The sequence below is a fragment of the Sander lucioperca genome, chromosome 20 (genome assembly GCF_008315115.2).
Source record: "Sander lucioperca isolate FBNREF2018 chromosome 20, SLUC_FBN_1.2, whole genome shotgun sequence".
In the NCBI taxonomy this organism is placed as follows: domain Eukaryota; kingdom Metazoa; phylum Chordata; class Actinopteri; order Perciformes; family Percidae; genus Sander; species Sander lucioperca.
This window is the reverse complement of record NC_050192.1, coordinates 25634139-25648923: the sequence shown is the minus strand read 5'-3', so window position 1 is coordinate 25648923 and position 14785 is coordinate 25634139. Positions and strand designations below refer to the sequence as shown.

The following is a 14785-nucleotide window of genomic DNA, read 5'->3' as shown; positions in this document are numbered from 1 at the left end:
GAACACCATTATTTCTGTGTCTGAGCATGTGGCTAGTTTAGACAGGTCATTAAAAGTGCTAACCTTTACTTACTGTGTCATACTGTCAGCGTTAGCATGCACAGCAGAGCTGAGCTACAGAATCCACCAGACACAGAGCTTATTTCTGATGTTTAACCCTCATGTCAGACACAGTGACCAACCGGCCATGATGTGACTCATCCTTTTAAAAGGGCAAAGGTACCACTTTCTAATAAGGCACTGCTTATAAAGGATTTCATTTTAGTTATAAATGGTTAATAAATAATGTACTCATGCTTCATAAATCAGTTATATGTCTTTAAATAAACAATGTTTGTGTTGCCAGGTTGTTAAACTCCCTTTGACTGGTCAGACAGTTCTTTGTGGAAAAGGGTTTTGGACGATATTGGACCAAAATCCATTTAGTCAAATTATAACTACGTTCTCAATGGCTTATTAGAAAGTGAGAACTCAATGACATTTATTAAGGGTATATTATGAAGTATTTTACAAAAAAAAAACAATGTATAGATGACCTACTAGAAGTTTGTCGTGGTGATTCTCTCTTTTCTTCTCATTTTGCTGAGTGCGGGACGTTTATGGGCGTCAACAAAAAGCCTTTGAGCCCCACATGGGTGCGTAACCCCACAGCCAATAACAGCCTGCAGGACGTGCAGCCAGTTCTCATTTCCAATACCGCCGCTTAATCACAGATGAAGATCTGCATTCACACTGAATCTAGCAATCTGGCACCTTCTCGCAGAGGTATGGGTGTGTTTATTTGTGCTTTGGAACGTAAACGCTGTGAAACAATCAGAAAAGAAAACGTTTTATACCTCTGATTCACTGCTTCATGCGGCGCTCCCTCTAGCTCGACCACCGCTGCTCTCTCTCTCTCTCTCTCTCTCTCTCTCTCTCTCTCTCTCTCTCTCTCTCTCTCTCTCTGGGTCATTTAGCCGGGGAGGAGGGGCCAACTGTGAACGCTGTTTACAAACCGTAAAGCCTGGATTCCACCAGGCGCAGATGCACCGCGTTTCGGTTAGGCCGTGGTTTTGTTCCATCGTTCGCCATACAGACCACACTGGGAGCATCTCAGGAGCGGAGTGTCTTGCACAGACGCGCCTGGTAGAATTAAGGGGTAAGCGATACCTCCTACATAATATAACTTGAATGAATTACTAAGATGTACAGTACCAGTCAAAAGTTTGGACACGTTTTCCCATAAGCATGTTTAAACTTTTGACTGGTACTGTATAACTGCATTTTTAACAAGTAGAAAGGACAAACACAAGCCAATGGGATTTTTGCCAACCCGATAACTAATCTATAAGAAATTAGCAAATGATTTATCAACCATTACTAAAGCGATTAGTTACAATTTCTTTGTAACAGGTTCATTATTAGAAAGTTGTACCAAGCTGCAGAGAGGAGAGGCCAAAAACCTGTTGGTGTATTTAAAATGAACAAATTTCTACCTAAAATGAATTTCTCATTTCATTGGAAATTATTTTTCTTAATGATGAAAGGAGTCAGCTGTTTAATTCCAACAACAGACCTACCTTAAATTCTTAACTTATGTCTATTTTAATCTTTTGTTAACATTTATGTCTTTGATTAGTGGTCTCTTTGCCTTTTTCATCACTCTGTCTTCTAAAAGACAGAAATAAATATGAATAAAAATTGAAACAGGCAAAACAAATAGAACTATATTAGATGCAAGTGATAGTAGAACAACAAGACGACTTCAATGTTGAAAAAGGAAAATGATGCATTCTCCTAAACTTTTGTTTTCCTACACATTAACCAGCAGATTTTGGGGCTCAAACTACCACGTATCCTTATTTAGAGGAATATTTTGAATAACCAAAATCTCTTAAGGCCTAGTGACTAGTGACACTTAATTGACTGCTGTTGAATTTCTCTGTTCATGTCTTGTTGCCACTGGCTCCATGGTCTCTGGTTCCCCGTGCCTTTTGTAATTCATGTTATTGTACTCTAAACCTGTTTTGATACAAAAACTGTGTGACTAATATGCCAAAATAATGAGCTGTGATTTTTTTTTTTTTTTTTTTCTATTGCGGAGTGGGGAAACATGTCATTGGCTGTTTTGTAAAAGATGCAATCCACACAAAATCTATCTTTTTGAGTATCAAACACGACAGTCCCTGTGAACCTGATAAGTCATGAACTAGCAATCATTAGAATCGGCGATATGAAATTCAGTACATCATTTAGCTGAGACAGTTGCCATATTTTTGCAAACATTTAGTGTTGAGACAAATCAGTGGAAAGAAAAAGCTGAACGTACTGACATTCTGTTAAACCTTTGACTGCACAGACTGAAAATGAAATTCAGATGCTGAGACTTCCTGTGCATCCCTGTGCCACTAGCTATGACTGTTTTCATTATGAGGGAGTCCAGCTGTTTCCATTGTGAACAATCAACCTCTGAATCACTTTCAAACAATGCTGCCGCTTCTATCTGTGCCTGTTTTGCGTCCACTCTGTACCATTTGTTTACTTCATCTGGGGATGCAGAATGGCCCAAATCATAGAGGCTGCTGTTACTGAGCCAGACAGCGATTCAAACCAGATCTAACCATAATGTCTGAACTCTTTGTGTAAATATCCCTGAATACATCATAAGGCCAAATTATGTATGTTTATAATGTATCTCTATATATTTTCTATTTTACTATATAAAAGAAGTGATTTTCTAGTCATTTACACATATACAGTATAACTGTGTGGATTCTATTTGATCATTTTAGCCTGGATATATTGATTATGTTCATAGTTTTAATGGAATGTTATCTCTTTTTACCTTTATGATTAAAGTAGCAGCTTAATGTCTATACCTTTATCTCCAGCCATGAACTGGTGCAGTATGTAAAAAAAAAGCAAGAGGTTGAAGCGACACGATTTAAGATTTGTTTCCAACCTTGTTTATGATTTTAAACTTGTTTCTTTTTCCAGGAAGGGAAAAAAATAAAATGTTCTTGTTTAGACCCAAACTTATTTTTGTACCTTCATTCTCTTAAACCGTCTCGACACATCAATACACAGAACAAATAGGATTCCAGATGTACCATGCTTTTATTTATATTATAATACACTGTATTGCATTGTCTTCCCTGATCAACCATTTACATGATAGTAAAGACCATGGAAGGTTAACAAAGATTAAGTCAAAACCAAAAATATATATTTCTGTGTAATCATATTATTTGTCATGACACATTATACTGTAGCAGTCACATAAGATAAAGTGTATATAGTGCATTAAGAATAAACCTCGTTATGCAGTGAGAATACGAGTGCCCACCCTGGGTGTATTTTTTAATTTATGTATTTATTTTTTTACTTTCTGCAGAGCTTTCGAGCATTTCAACCATAATAAGATCCCCATCCTGCTTTCACTTTACACTCTGCATGGATATAACTTCCCTTTTTCATGTGATGTTTCTAAAACCTCACACATCTGGGCTCCCACATCCCCGTCACTTTCCAAATGATGTTCATGTTTGCAGAGGTTGTGTTTACGTGTAATCAGTACTAGAGATAATATCACATAACCGAGGCTGGGTTCATATTTGGGGTATGATTTTTACTATCTTGGTGACAGATGTTTTGCTTAGCCAGACCTTTGGTTCAAGTATAAAGGGGGTCTGGACATTTTTTTTTTTAACACAATAGATGGCAAGAAAACAGCCATGATACCATAGGCTTCGTTTTAACCATTAACATTTTAATCCAATACCAATTTTCACCCTAATGTTTCATTGTACCCATAAGTACATTTTGAGGGGCTCTAACATGTTTTTTTTTTTTTCCAGACCTTCATAAAACAGTACTCTTTGTTTTAAACTCAAACTGCATGAGGATCAGTTAGCAAACATTTCCCTAGACCTTCATCATCGAGAGCTGAATGGCAACATTATTCCAGTGTGCAAGTCCACCAATATCCTAATTTAAAACATAACATCTTATGTTTTTTTTCTGATTTCTGATAATATCAAATTACTATGGCAATGAGTTCACTGTTTGCAACATCTGTGACATATCAACTTCCCAATGGCTTTGATCTCATCTGTCTCTTCCCCTCCTACCTGTCAAAGTAAAGCTATTAAAACTCATTGGGGTAAATAAACCTCAAGCAATACATGGTTTATTTTGCTTTTGCTGGATATGATTTTGTCAGGGAAACAAACAAACACTGAGAAAAACTTATTTCCATTTCACTATTTGTGAAAGCCATCTTTCTTTGGAAATGTCTTGAGTGAAGCTCAATCAAGCCTCCCCTGTATTAATGTCACTGATTATACACAAACATACTGTACTTTGATAAAAAAAAAAAAGAAAAAAGACATAGCTAAGAAATAAGTATTATGGCACATAAAGACGTTAGCATCGAGGACACTTCGGCTGTGTAGATGTAGCTGATAAATTTGTGTCATCCTGCTTCCTGTGCTATAGTGGCAATTTTCTGTAACATGTCATTTGATGTCCTTTGTGACAATACATATTAAAGGTCCCATGGCATGAACATTTCACTTTATGAGGTTTTTTAACATTAATATGAGTTCCCCCAGCCTGCCTATGGTCCCCCAGTGGCTAGAAATGGTGATAGGTGTAAACTGAGCCCTGGGTATCCTGCTCTGCCTTGATGAAAATGAAAGCTCAGATGGGCCGATCTGGAATCTTCCCTTTATGACGTCATAAGGAGGAAGGTTACCTCTCCTTTCTCTGCTTTGCCCGCCCAGAGAATTTGGCCCACCCATGAGAAAGAGAGAGACATCATGGCTTGAAAACAAGTGAAGCATGGCAGTTGGTCAAGGTCACACCCCCACCCTCCACCTTGCCCCCCCCCTCTCTCCTCCTCAATAGCTACAGAAACAGAAATGACACATCCTAAGGAAAGCTCATTGTGGGACTGGCTCTAGTGACTGTAATTCTGCACCAAGGTTGAATTTCGGGAAAGAGATTTCAGATACAGTATTAGGGGACCACTAAGGTCTATATAAAAGAGACTTCAGATACAGTATTAGGGGATCACTAAGGTCTATATAAAAGAGACTTCAGATACAGTATTAGGAGACCACATAGACCTATATAAAAGAGACTTCAGATACAGTATTAGGGGATCACTAAGGCCTATATAAAAGAGACTTCAGATACAGTATTAGGGGACCACTAAGGCCTATATAAAAGAGACTTCAGATACAGTATTAGGGGACCACTAAGGTCTATATAAAAGATACTTCAGATACAGTATTAGGGGACCACTAAGGTCTATATAAAAGATACTTCAGATACAGTATTAGGGGACCACTAAGGCATAAAAAAAGCATCCAAAAAGCAGCATGTCATGGGACCGTTAATTACCCTAAATTCTCAAATAAAAGCCATAAAACAAAAAATGGCATGGTGAAAAAATGCTATTGCTAGTTTCTATATTACAATGGCTGTCACTTTCTCGAGCAACTGTTAGGAAAACTCCACACTGTTTTCCTTTTTCAAAATAAAAGCCTTCCAAAGAAGTGAAGAGATTCTGCCCCCTTTTTATGTTTATAACCTCTTTTACTTAAATATATGGTTAAAAACATAGTTCTAAATTGGAGAATTATGATTCTGATTCTCTCTTAAGTTGAGGTAAATAAAACCCCCTGGGCCACTATTTGAGAATTGATGGTGTACATTTGTTGAATAACTAAATATTACATGATAAATTACACAAAAGCAAAGTTAAAATACGTAGTCTTGTGCAATACACTGAGTGCAAATGCAAGTAGTACAGGCAAGAACATACTTTATATATATTTCTTTATATATAATATATAACTTTGGTAAAATAGCTACAGTCTCTAGTTTACCTAAAATGCTACAGCACCACATCTTCCACCTGTTTCAAGCTCATGATGAGAAACGGAAAATGACCAGAATCTCTTTTTGAATTGTCACATTTCTGAAATCACTTATGGAGAGATGAACTCCAGTCATACATAAAACCTAGTTGACCTGCTTTGTAATGTTGTTTATATGGAGATAGACGCTACGGTGCTCTGTAGCATTAAAATATAATGATTTATAACTTGACATAATGACTATAAACAGATAATGATTTATACCATTTAAAATGTTATATTGTAATTTAGCACCTGTTAAAAGCAATACAGAGGGAAGTGACGGCTCAAAATGTCCCAAAAAAAACAGACACTGTTGCTCTTTTTACTCTTTGTGAGAATTAAAAAAAAAAAAAAAAATCAAATCCTCACTGTGGGAGATCAAGAAGGGTCTGTTGTTAACAAGAGATAATATTAAAGCAGTGTATTAGGTTATGCTCTCTGTTCTATGTCATTTCTGTGTGTGTGTGTGTGTACTCCTACAGGCTGTGTCGGTCGTTCTCTCCTCTTGTCTGCATCCTTAATTTCCCTGACAACCCTGTTGGACACAGAGGAGAAATTAGACAGCAGTATAAAGCACTGGATTAAGCTGTGTGTGTGTGTGTGCGTGCGTGCGTGCGTGCGTGCATGCTTACAGAGTTGGTTCGTTTGCGTTTCCAGCAGTCTGGGTTGAGTCTTTTCTGTTCGTCTGCAAGGGCTTTGGCCTCTACGGTGAACGTCCGCCGCTCCTCACTTCGCATTTTCTTCCACTGCTCCCCAAGGAGGACGCTGATCGCTCTGACACACCACATATGTTACCTTACACTAAACATTTAAACGCATCACGGCTTCACAACACACACATGTAGACACAGAGCACACCTACCTGTTGTCCTTGCCTGGGTACATCTGTGTGTACTCCACCCTGAACTTCTTGGCAAACAGCATGAAGGCGTTCATTGGCCGCTTGCACCTATTGGGCGTGGCATTATTACTTCCTGCTGTGCTGGCTTGCTGGCTTTTGGTTGGCTTTTGACGAGGAGAGTGGGAGTGACCGGGACTCGGGGTGTCTGCAGGTTTTACGCAGATCCACAATCGACAGGTTAGCTTCTTTCTTTTTTTATAAAATGCATTCTCAACGTTGCTTGTTTTTGTAGTGTGTGTGTTTTTGTTTTTTTGCAAATTGACTGATGCCTGTATCCAATGTATCTGCTTATTCACACAGTGGAGTATCTGAAGATGTGAAGTATTGTACCTTGTAATGTGTCTCTATCTGGAGAAACAGCTCCTCCGCTGGACTGCGAGGCACGCCGCCGTCTGGCCATACTGCTCAACACGTACACCGCAGACGAGTCCAGAGGAGTGAAATCATAACTGAGGAAGACACGCGTATTAAAAAAAAAAAAAAAGAGTTTCACACACATTAACTTATCTGCTGATCGGCCTTTTGCTGCTTTAGGTTTAGAACAGGTGCCTATTTTACCTCTTGAATGTGTCAAAGACCTGTGAGTCGTCAGTGTGTTTGGCATCTCTGTGTCCTGGAGGAAGGCACACGTCTCCCACCTCCATTTCATAGCACGGTATCCCATAACGCACCACGGTCAAGCTCGGGTGAAACGACGTCCACCCTAACAGAAAGTGAGACAGAACAATTAAATCGATGTATAATGTTTTCAACGGTTGCCGTGTTTTCTCGTCATCATCACTCCTACCTTTGTTTTTGACGTAGAAGGGGTGATCAAGTTGGCACCGGGCGGTCATGGGGGTGTGTCCGAATGCCCCGGGGTCAAAGGTCAGCTGTAGGACAGCCTGACCAGACAACACAATCTCTGAATGCTCCACCAGCTGCAGACCCTCAGAGCCATAACTCTGCATAAGAGCAAGCAGTGCGTTTACTCATTATGTACAATTACTTTATTCCAGTTTCCTTCCACTTAAATGATACAGATTGCTGCTGCTATTGTTAAATATACAACACCACTGAGAGCAGTCCGGACACACTGCATTAACATGGACACCAAATCAAAAAAGTACACCGTGAACTCAGAGGCTGTAAGCGCAGCCCCAAGCTTCTTGCATAATGTACCTTCAGAGATCTGGGCTGTTCCTCATCACCAGAGTCTTCATGAGCAGAGTCCAGGTCCTCGACGTCCTGCCACTCCACATTAGAGCCGCGGTGGAAGCGCAGATGAGTGCCTGATGACAGAGAATAGCTGCTCTGAGATATAAACAATAGCTTCAGATAAAATCTCACATGTACGTCTTCCCAACAGAGGGGAAAATAAAGCAATGACCCAGTGTGAGGTGGCAGCAAAAGTGATTCTACCTTTGAGAAAGCAGTGCCAGGCCGTGGGTGGACAGGAGAAGCTCCAGCCCATGTCTTCGTCATCAGATAGAGAGGATCTGGTTGACACTGCAGAACCACATTCACTGCTCTTCTGTGGAAACATGACGCATTGTCAGGCACGACTCAGGATTTAGCAGCTACCCATGAGCCACGAAATGTGGGTTTGTACAAACACAGCAGCAGCTCATTATTGACACACAGCTTTCTATGGCACATGGTTGGAGGGGAGTCAGTTTTAGTAAGTTAAAACCATAGACTGTAAAAATAGTGGACGTAGCAACAGTCATTGGTTTGTGGACTGCAGTTTTGAAGCCTTGTGTTTGGCAATTTGGCCATCGCCATCTTGTTTTTTTTTTGTTTGTTTTTTATTAGCGGACGTGATGATTTTTTGGTAGAAAGGTTGAAGCTGGGGAGGTTGCCGTGGCTAAACCAGTGCCGTCTATGGTTTCAATGGCACTGTGCTGAGCTAATTGCCAAGGAGGGAAAGTTGCAGATTTTCAGCTGCCTGAAGCGAGTCACCTGGTGCAGTTTTACTGGCGGGTAAACACAGACGTCCAGGTGCTGGCACCATTCATCTGCATGTACGGCCGTACACAGAAAATTGGCGGACTTTCCCTTAAGTTACCAGCTAAGGCTAGCGCTAGCTAGATAGCTTGGTTGGTGCTACCGAACACTTCACTAGACACTTTCAGGCGACCAAAATGTTCCAATCAACTTCGATGAAGTGAACACACAGAGAGGGTCAAAGTTTAAGATACAAAGACACCACCCAAAAACAAGTTCAGGTCTATTTTAATGTACACAGTGCCGTGGTTAGTCATTGCTAAGCCTCTGTTATGATTGACAAGTTGGCCTGTAGCCACGCCCCTAAAGCATCCCCTGCTTTATCGTCTATTTTTAAATAAATTAGACCATAATTTACTAAATGAGCATCATGCTGTATTGAAGAAGACTTGAAACTAGTGATTAAGGACATAAACTCGTTATAATCAAGTGAGAGGTAGGCTTGTTTTCCTGTAGACTTCTATACAATCAGACTCTTGTTTGCAACCAGTGGAGTCGCCCCCTGCTGGAAGTTATAATGCAGGTTTAAGGCAGATTCTGCATTGGCTTCACTTTTCAGACCCGGAGGTTCAATCCATTATTTTTTTTACAGTCTATGGTTAAAACATAATAACAGATCCTTTTTTGTTCTTCAGATATTGTGTTCACATTAATGACAGTGACAGAGGGATGATAAAGCAAAGAGAGGAAGCAGGTAAACAATGAATGAGCTCTACCCTGCTACGCCGACGCTCCCTGCCATGACCTCTGGGGGCCGACAGGGTGCTGCTGGGGTGAGGGGGAGGAGGCCGAGAGTAGGAATGTAGATTGCTTCTGGCGCTGGAGAGGCAGACCGAAGAGGAGCTGAAAATAACACAGGCTTGTGAGTGGAATGGAGGCTGTGAGTGCGTAGCACCGATTGCCAACAACACAGAGAATCCAAAGACCTGTACTACATTATGTAGGACAGAAAGACACGGGGCAGTTTGTAGGGCTGGTGTAATATGGCAGATCTAGAAGAAGTGGTGTTCCTGTAATAGTGAGGCTAAAAGCTTCAAAGCTAGGTTGTAGCTAACCGAGGTCAATTCCTCAGTTTTGTCTCTCTGACTTTTTTCTTTTTTTTACAATCTGAGGAATAGTTTACATTCTACAATAACATACCAATTACACATTTTCAGCCTGATATTGATATTTTGATATAGTGAAAGTTCTTAGATTTGACATTTTAAACCAAAAATATAAATTACAATAAAGGTGTTCACCAGAATTATTTTCCTATCACTAAGAGGCAGGATTTGAAACTACATCGTGAAATAGAATTGTGTAAAATGTTAAATGCATTTAGAAAATGTGGAAAAACAACATCTCCCAGACTTTTTATAAGTTATTTTTGTTTGTTTACATCTGTGACACATTACAACCATATATTAGTTGTTATATTCCTACTTCCTGAGTGTTTCAGAAGGAAGCCCAGGTACCTGCTGTGAGGAGACTCTTGTAGCAGTGGGCTCTGAGGTCCGGTGGCGATGTGAGCCAGCTGAGTCAGCCAGTGTGTGTCAGGAGGCTGGGCGTGCGCACGTCGCTCCTGGTGGGACACACCTAAGTCCAGCGGGTAGACAGGTGGTGCTGTTGGCTCCGCCTCCTCCTGAACCACCTGCAGGTCTGGGAGGTCGTCTAGGAGGAGAAAACAAACACTTTCAGAATCAGAATACTTCATGGATTCCCCTCAGGGAAATTGTTTAGTTGCAGTTGCTGCACAGTCAAATTCAAGAGTAAGAAAAGAACGAGTCGATACGGTTCCTGCAGGTCTCACCAAGTCAAATTTAAGACTTTTTAAGACCATTATGAATGAAATTTAAGACCTATATCCAAACATCAACTAAGCCCTGAATTCAGTTTTCATCAAGCCAGGTATCGCTAAACTTGCACTTCCCCATAGCTGAAGAATAAAATCTGTTTTATATCTGTAGTACAATCCGAAAGACTCGCGCCAATCACACGAAAAGCTGATTGGCTGTAATATAAGTTGCACGTTGGTCTCATTTGTAGTTGTAATACAGCAAATTATATTTGCACCACTGAGAGAAAGAACTACAACACCACGGAATTAAAAATAAAAAAGAGCATTAGAGGCAGCGCTCCATGGACGTAGGAAAGTTAAGACCCGTTTAAAATTATTTAAGACCTAGAACACAATAGAACGGCAAATTCAAGACTTTTTAAGGCCTAAAATATTGATTTTGAAATTTTAGACTTTTTATGACCCCACGGCAACCCTGATAAAGTAACATTGCTACAGTAAGAAATAAAAAAATTAAGGAGAAGTAAAGTAAGATTAGGTTAAAAAGATTGTTTCTATTTTTTATTTTTGTTTATAATTATTTTTTATTATTTCCATCAAGAAGAAATACATACACCAGCATACTGTGTAATTTCATACTCCAATCGGAGTACAACTCCTACTAGTAACAGTATTCCTCTACTCCACAGAATCTTAAACCACACTCATGCATGCTCATACTTTTACATACCCACCTCCCCAACCATACACTCTCTGTCTCCACTCATCCACATATACCATGTATCCACATTCCACTCATCCATGTACTGTATGCAAAAAACAGATTGTTTCTAGAACAATTGATTGTACAAATTCTATTGTAGTGCAGTGTCAACATAAATACAGTACGAACATAAATAAGTAGTGTGAATATAAGTAGCAGCGGTGAATAATAACAGATATTGCACATGAAACTGATAAATGGTTCAGAAATGAAGTCTTTGAATTGAAAAGCAAACAAACTTGAAGCTGTTCATCCATGTGCTGTGTTAAGCCCGGTGCATGCCCGTGTCTTATGTACCGTATTCCATGTAACTGTCACTGGTGGGGAAGCCAGGTGAGGAGGGGAGGTGTTCCTCACAGCAGAGCAGTGATTGGTCTCCATCGGCATCCACCATCACTCCTGAAGGTAAGACCAGACACACGACACAAGATCACAGCGGAGGGAGCACACTCGGCTAGTTTTACAGGATGTATTTGTTTAAATTTCACAGCATTTTTCTTAATTTGTTCATAGATTAAAGTGGCCTCTTATTAGCTATAAGATACGGTATTAGGTTCACATAGTGATTTACTGAGTAGAATTGCAAAGTATTGTAGTACGGACAGTAATAGTAAAACACGGAGAACTGAATAAAGAACCAACTTTCTAAACTCAATGCAATTCACTGCAAATCAAATCAAAGATTGATTGAAAGATTGATTACTGTCAAATATAAGCTAAAGACCCACCTTTGTACAATTACTTTTAATGAATTTTCTCAGCTCACACTTTGCAATTTTCACCGACGTTTGCCTTGCCGCCGTCACCCGTTGGGTTAGACTTCCGCAGGACTCAGCTGGTCGTCGGGGGCGACTTGTGCCGGGGAGGCTTGGACCCCATCATAACTGTTTGCAGTTCTAGTTTTCTGTTTTCATTCGGTGTGCATTTTCTTCTGTCTTTTGTTTTATTTTTTTATTTATTCTGTGTAATCTGTAAACCACACTGGGTTGCCTTTGGGTATGAAATGTGCTAGATTAATAAATTTGCCTTAATAATTTAATATCATTATCAACACATCGCCTATTATTATATATTAGTATAAAATAATAAGGCTTGCAAACAACAGCTTTTGCAATTTCAGAGATTAGCCTGGCAGTTGGTTGGTAGTGATAAGGAACGTTCAGTTTACTCAGCTGTATGTCTTCTGTAGCTCTGGACAAGCCTTCCAAAGTAAGTAAGTAGTTACAAACAGGAGGTTTACGTGGAGTTTGAAGGATGCAAATGTTGACCAAGCAGGGAGGGTCTAACAAAAGATACTATAGATGAGTGTTTTTAATAAAAAAATCTAGTCTCATACTAGGGATTCGAAGTTTGGATATCTTGGCTTCTGCTGCTTTGATTTGGACCATTCCTTTTAATCTGTCTCTTTTAAGTCCCACAACTGTATGGAGTGAAATACCAAATCACTGGAGTACCTTTTTAAGAGTTTTGTGTCAGTAATTATAAAGTTAACGCTGCAGCTCACTGCTCTGTCGTACCTGTGTGTTCACCCTGAGGCTCAGAATGCCGCATGTTGTGATGTTTGGGTTCACTGGACGGCACAGCTGGGGTCACCACCTCCCAAACCATGATGTCCACACAGGCACTGAAACATGCAGACAGTTCAATAACTGTACATACTCTATAGCCAACACATCTGACTTTATTAGCGTGATAGTAAATGATTAAATTGAAGCATATAGGTAATATATTGTAGGTAGAAAATATAACTCACAGGTAACTCTAAACCTTACCGGCATCTGTATCAACATTAGCCATACATCAGACTCCCATAGGTCAAGCAAGCACGCACGCGCGCGCACACACACACACACACACACACACACACACACACACACACACACACACACAGAGAGAGAAACTTAATCCTCCCAATGTATAGGGTATAAATGGGGGGTGTTACATAGGGTAACACTGGGCTAGTTACATGTATAATAATAGCCTACACTAAGTGTACACATTCTCAAAGCTCCGGCCTTTTTGCCAGTTCACTTTAAACAATATGTAGAAATATTCCGTTTTAAACATGTAAACATAAGAGCGTGTTCAGTCTTTATATTTCACAATATTCTTGTCATGTGACTCATTTCTTGTTTATAAACTTTAGATCCTGCACGCATGCGCATATAAAAGCCCATTCATTCAAGAGAAGGGCATCGATAATACATTTTAAGTAAGTAGTTCAAAAGAAGTAAAATAAAAGAAAAAGCACGACATTAACTTGCCAGAATACACTGACCATTATGCCATTATCGACTGTTATTCGATAGTGCTCGTGTCAACGTTTTACACGTCGATAAACTTCAGACGAAGCAACGTTATTTTGTTGTCACGAAACAAAAGTGCCGTTTAGCTAAATACTGAAGTTACGTCGACGAAAATGAGAAAAAAGCTTCAGCGGCTGTGTTTTACCGGACCCATAAACGACATTAAAGAGATTCGGGGTGTGAAAACACGGTGAAGTACATTAAAATGGACGAGCCATTCTATTGCGCAAATGTAGTTACAACAAAACAACTCGTCAACAATGAAGCTTCACGGAGAGAGCAGCGAAACTGCATTTAAGCCAAAAATTCAACGTTGTCAGTTTCACATTATTACACGTGTGCCAGGTTCAGGAGTAAATCATTAAATTGGTGTAATTACGTCTTAAATGTAACGCTTTAAACCCCATAAATATTTAAATTAACTTATCTCAACTCACCAAAACAGTCGCCTTGTACGGGAAAGGGGGCTGGTATAAACACATTTTCTCCAGCGATCCTATTGGCCAAACCTGATGTTATTCTACAGCTCCTCTCATCCTCATTGGTCAGTTCAGTGCAGCTTGTTCTCTCTATTATGATCGCCACAACAATAAAACATTGGGTGGGTTAAAATTATGAAAGATGGCTTAATCAAAAGTACCACAGGTGACAATTCAAAAACATCTAATCTCCTGTATAATGAACCTAGCTTTTTTTTGTTTTTTTGAGTAATTACAGTATTTTGTATCAACAAGATAGGTAAAAGAAAAAAAAGTATCTCACAAAGAAGATTATGTAATAGCAATTTAAAGAACTGAAATGTTCATAATACAATATTCACATTCAGACTAAAAACATGTAGTGTAGTGCTGGTGTGTCATGACAAAAACAGACTGTGAACATGAACAATAAAAATAAGGTTTGAAAACATAGACCTAGAGATAGCCTTCAGCACAATTGCCACACATGCAGTGCAACTAGTACAACAGGTAGTTTAAGTCAAGTAACCTGGTTAAAGACAATGGCCTTCTCCTGTGTTTCAGACACATGTTTGTAACACTTTCATTGTACCCATGTAGAAGTACTGTTACTTTACAATAACTTGTAATCAAGAAATACAAGTATAACGGTAAAAAAAAAAGTTCCAGTCCCTATCTATCGAAT

General features: G+C 39.5%; 2 protein-coding genes across 8 annotated transcripts in view; one reads left to right on the top strand and one right to left on the bottom strand.

Moving 5' to 3' along the window:
• LOC116054766 (receptor-type tyrosine-protein phosphatase zeta-like) overlaps positions 1-427 on the top strand; it is an 87290-nt gene extending 86863 nt beyond the window's left edge. For all 6 annotated transcript variants that reach the window (XM_035996374.1, XM_035996375.1, XM_035996373.1 and 3 more), the window contains one exon: positions 1-427. This exon is cut by the window's left edge and continues 319 nt beyond it. The gene's annotated coding sequence lies outside the window, so the exon portion shown is untranslated.
• A 5094-nt stretch (positions 428-5521) lies between these two features.
• Positions 5522-14179, bottom strand: LOC116054768 (HMG box-containing protein 1-like). Of its 2 annotated transcripts, none has more exons than XM_031306491.2 (13): positions 14080-14179; positions 12854-12960; positions 11634-11735; positions 10251-10446; positions 9510-9636; positions 8209-8320; positions 7969-8078; positions 7595-7751; positions 7366-7510; positions 7138-7256; positions 6769-6952; positions 6539-6680; positions 5522-6441 (listed from the first exon to the last, which is right to left on the bottom strand). In XM_031306491.2, the coding sequence occupies exons 2-13, from the start codon at positions 12942-12944 to the stop codon at positions 6424-6426; spliced, it is 1503 nt and encodes a 500-aa protein (XP_031162351.1). In that variant the 5' UTR covers positions 12945-12960; positions 14080-14179; the 3' UTR covers positions 5522-6423. The 2 variants fall into 2 exon arrangements, with proteins under 2 accessions (XP_031162351.1, XP_035852269.1); XM_035996376.1 differs by having other exon boundaries at positions 11634-11815; positions 12858-12960; positions 14080-14123.
• Between the last annotated feature and the right edge of the window lie 606 nt (positions 14180-14785).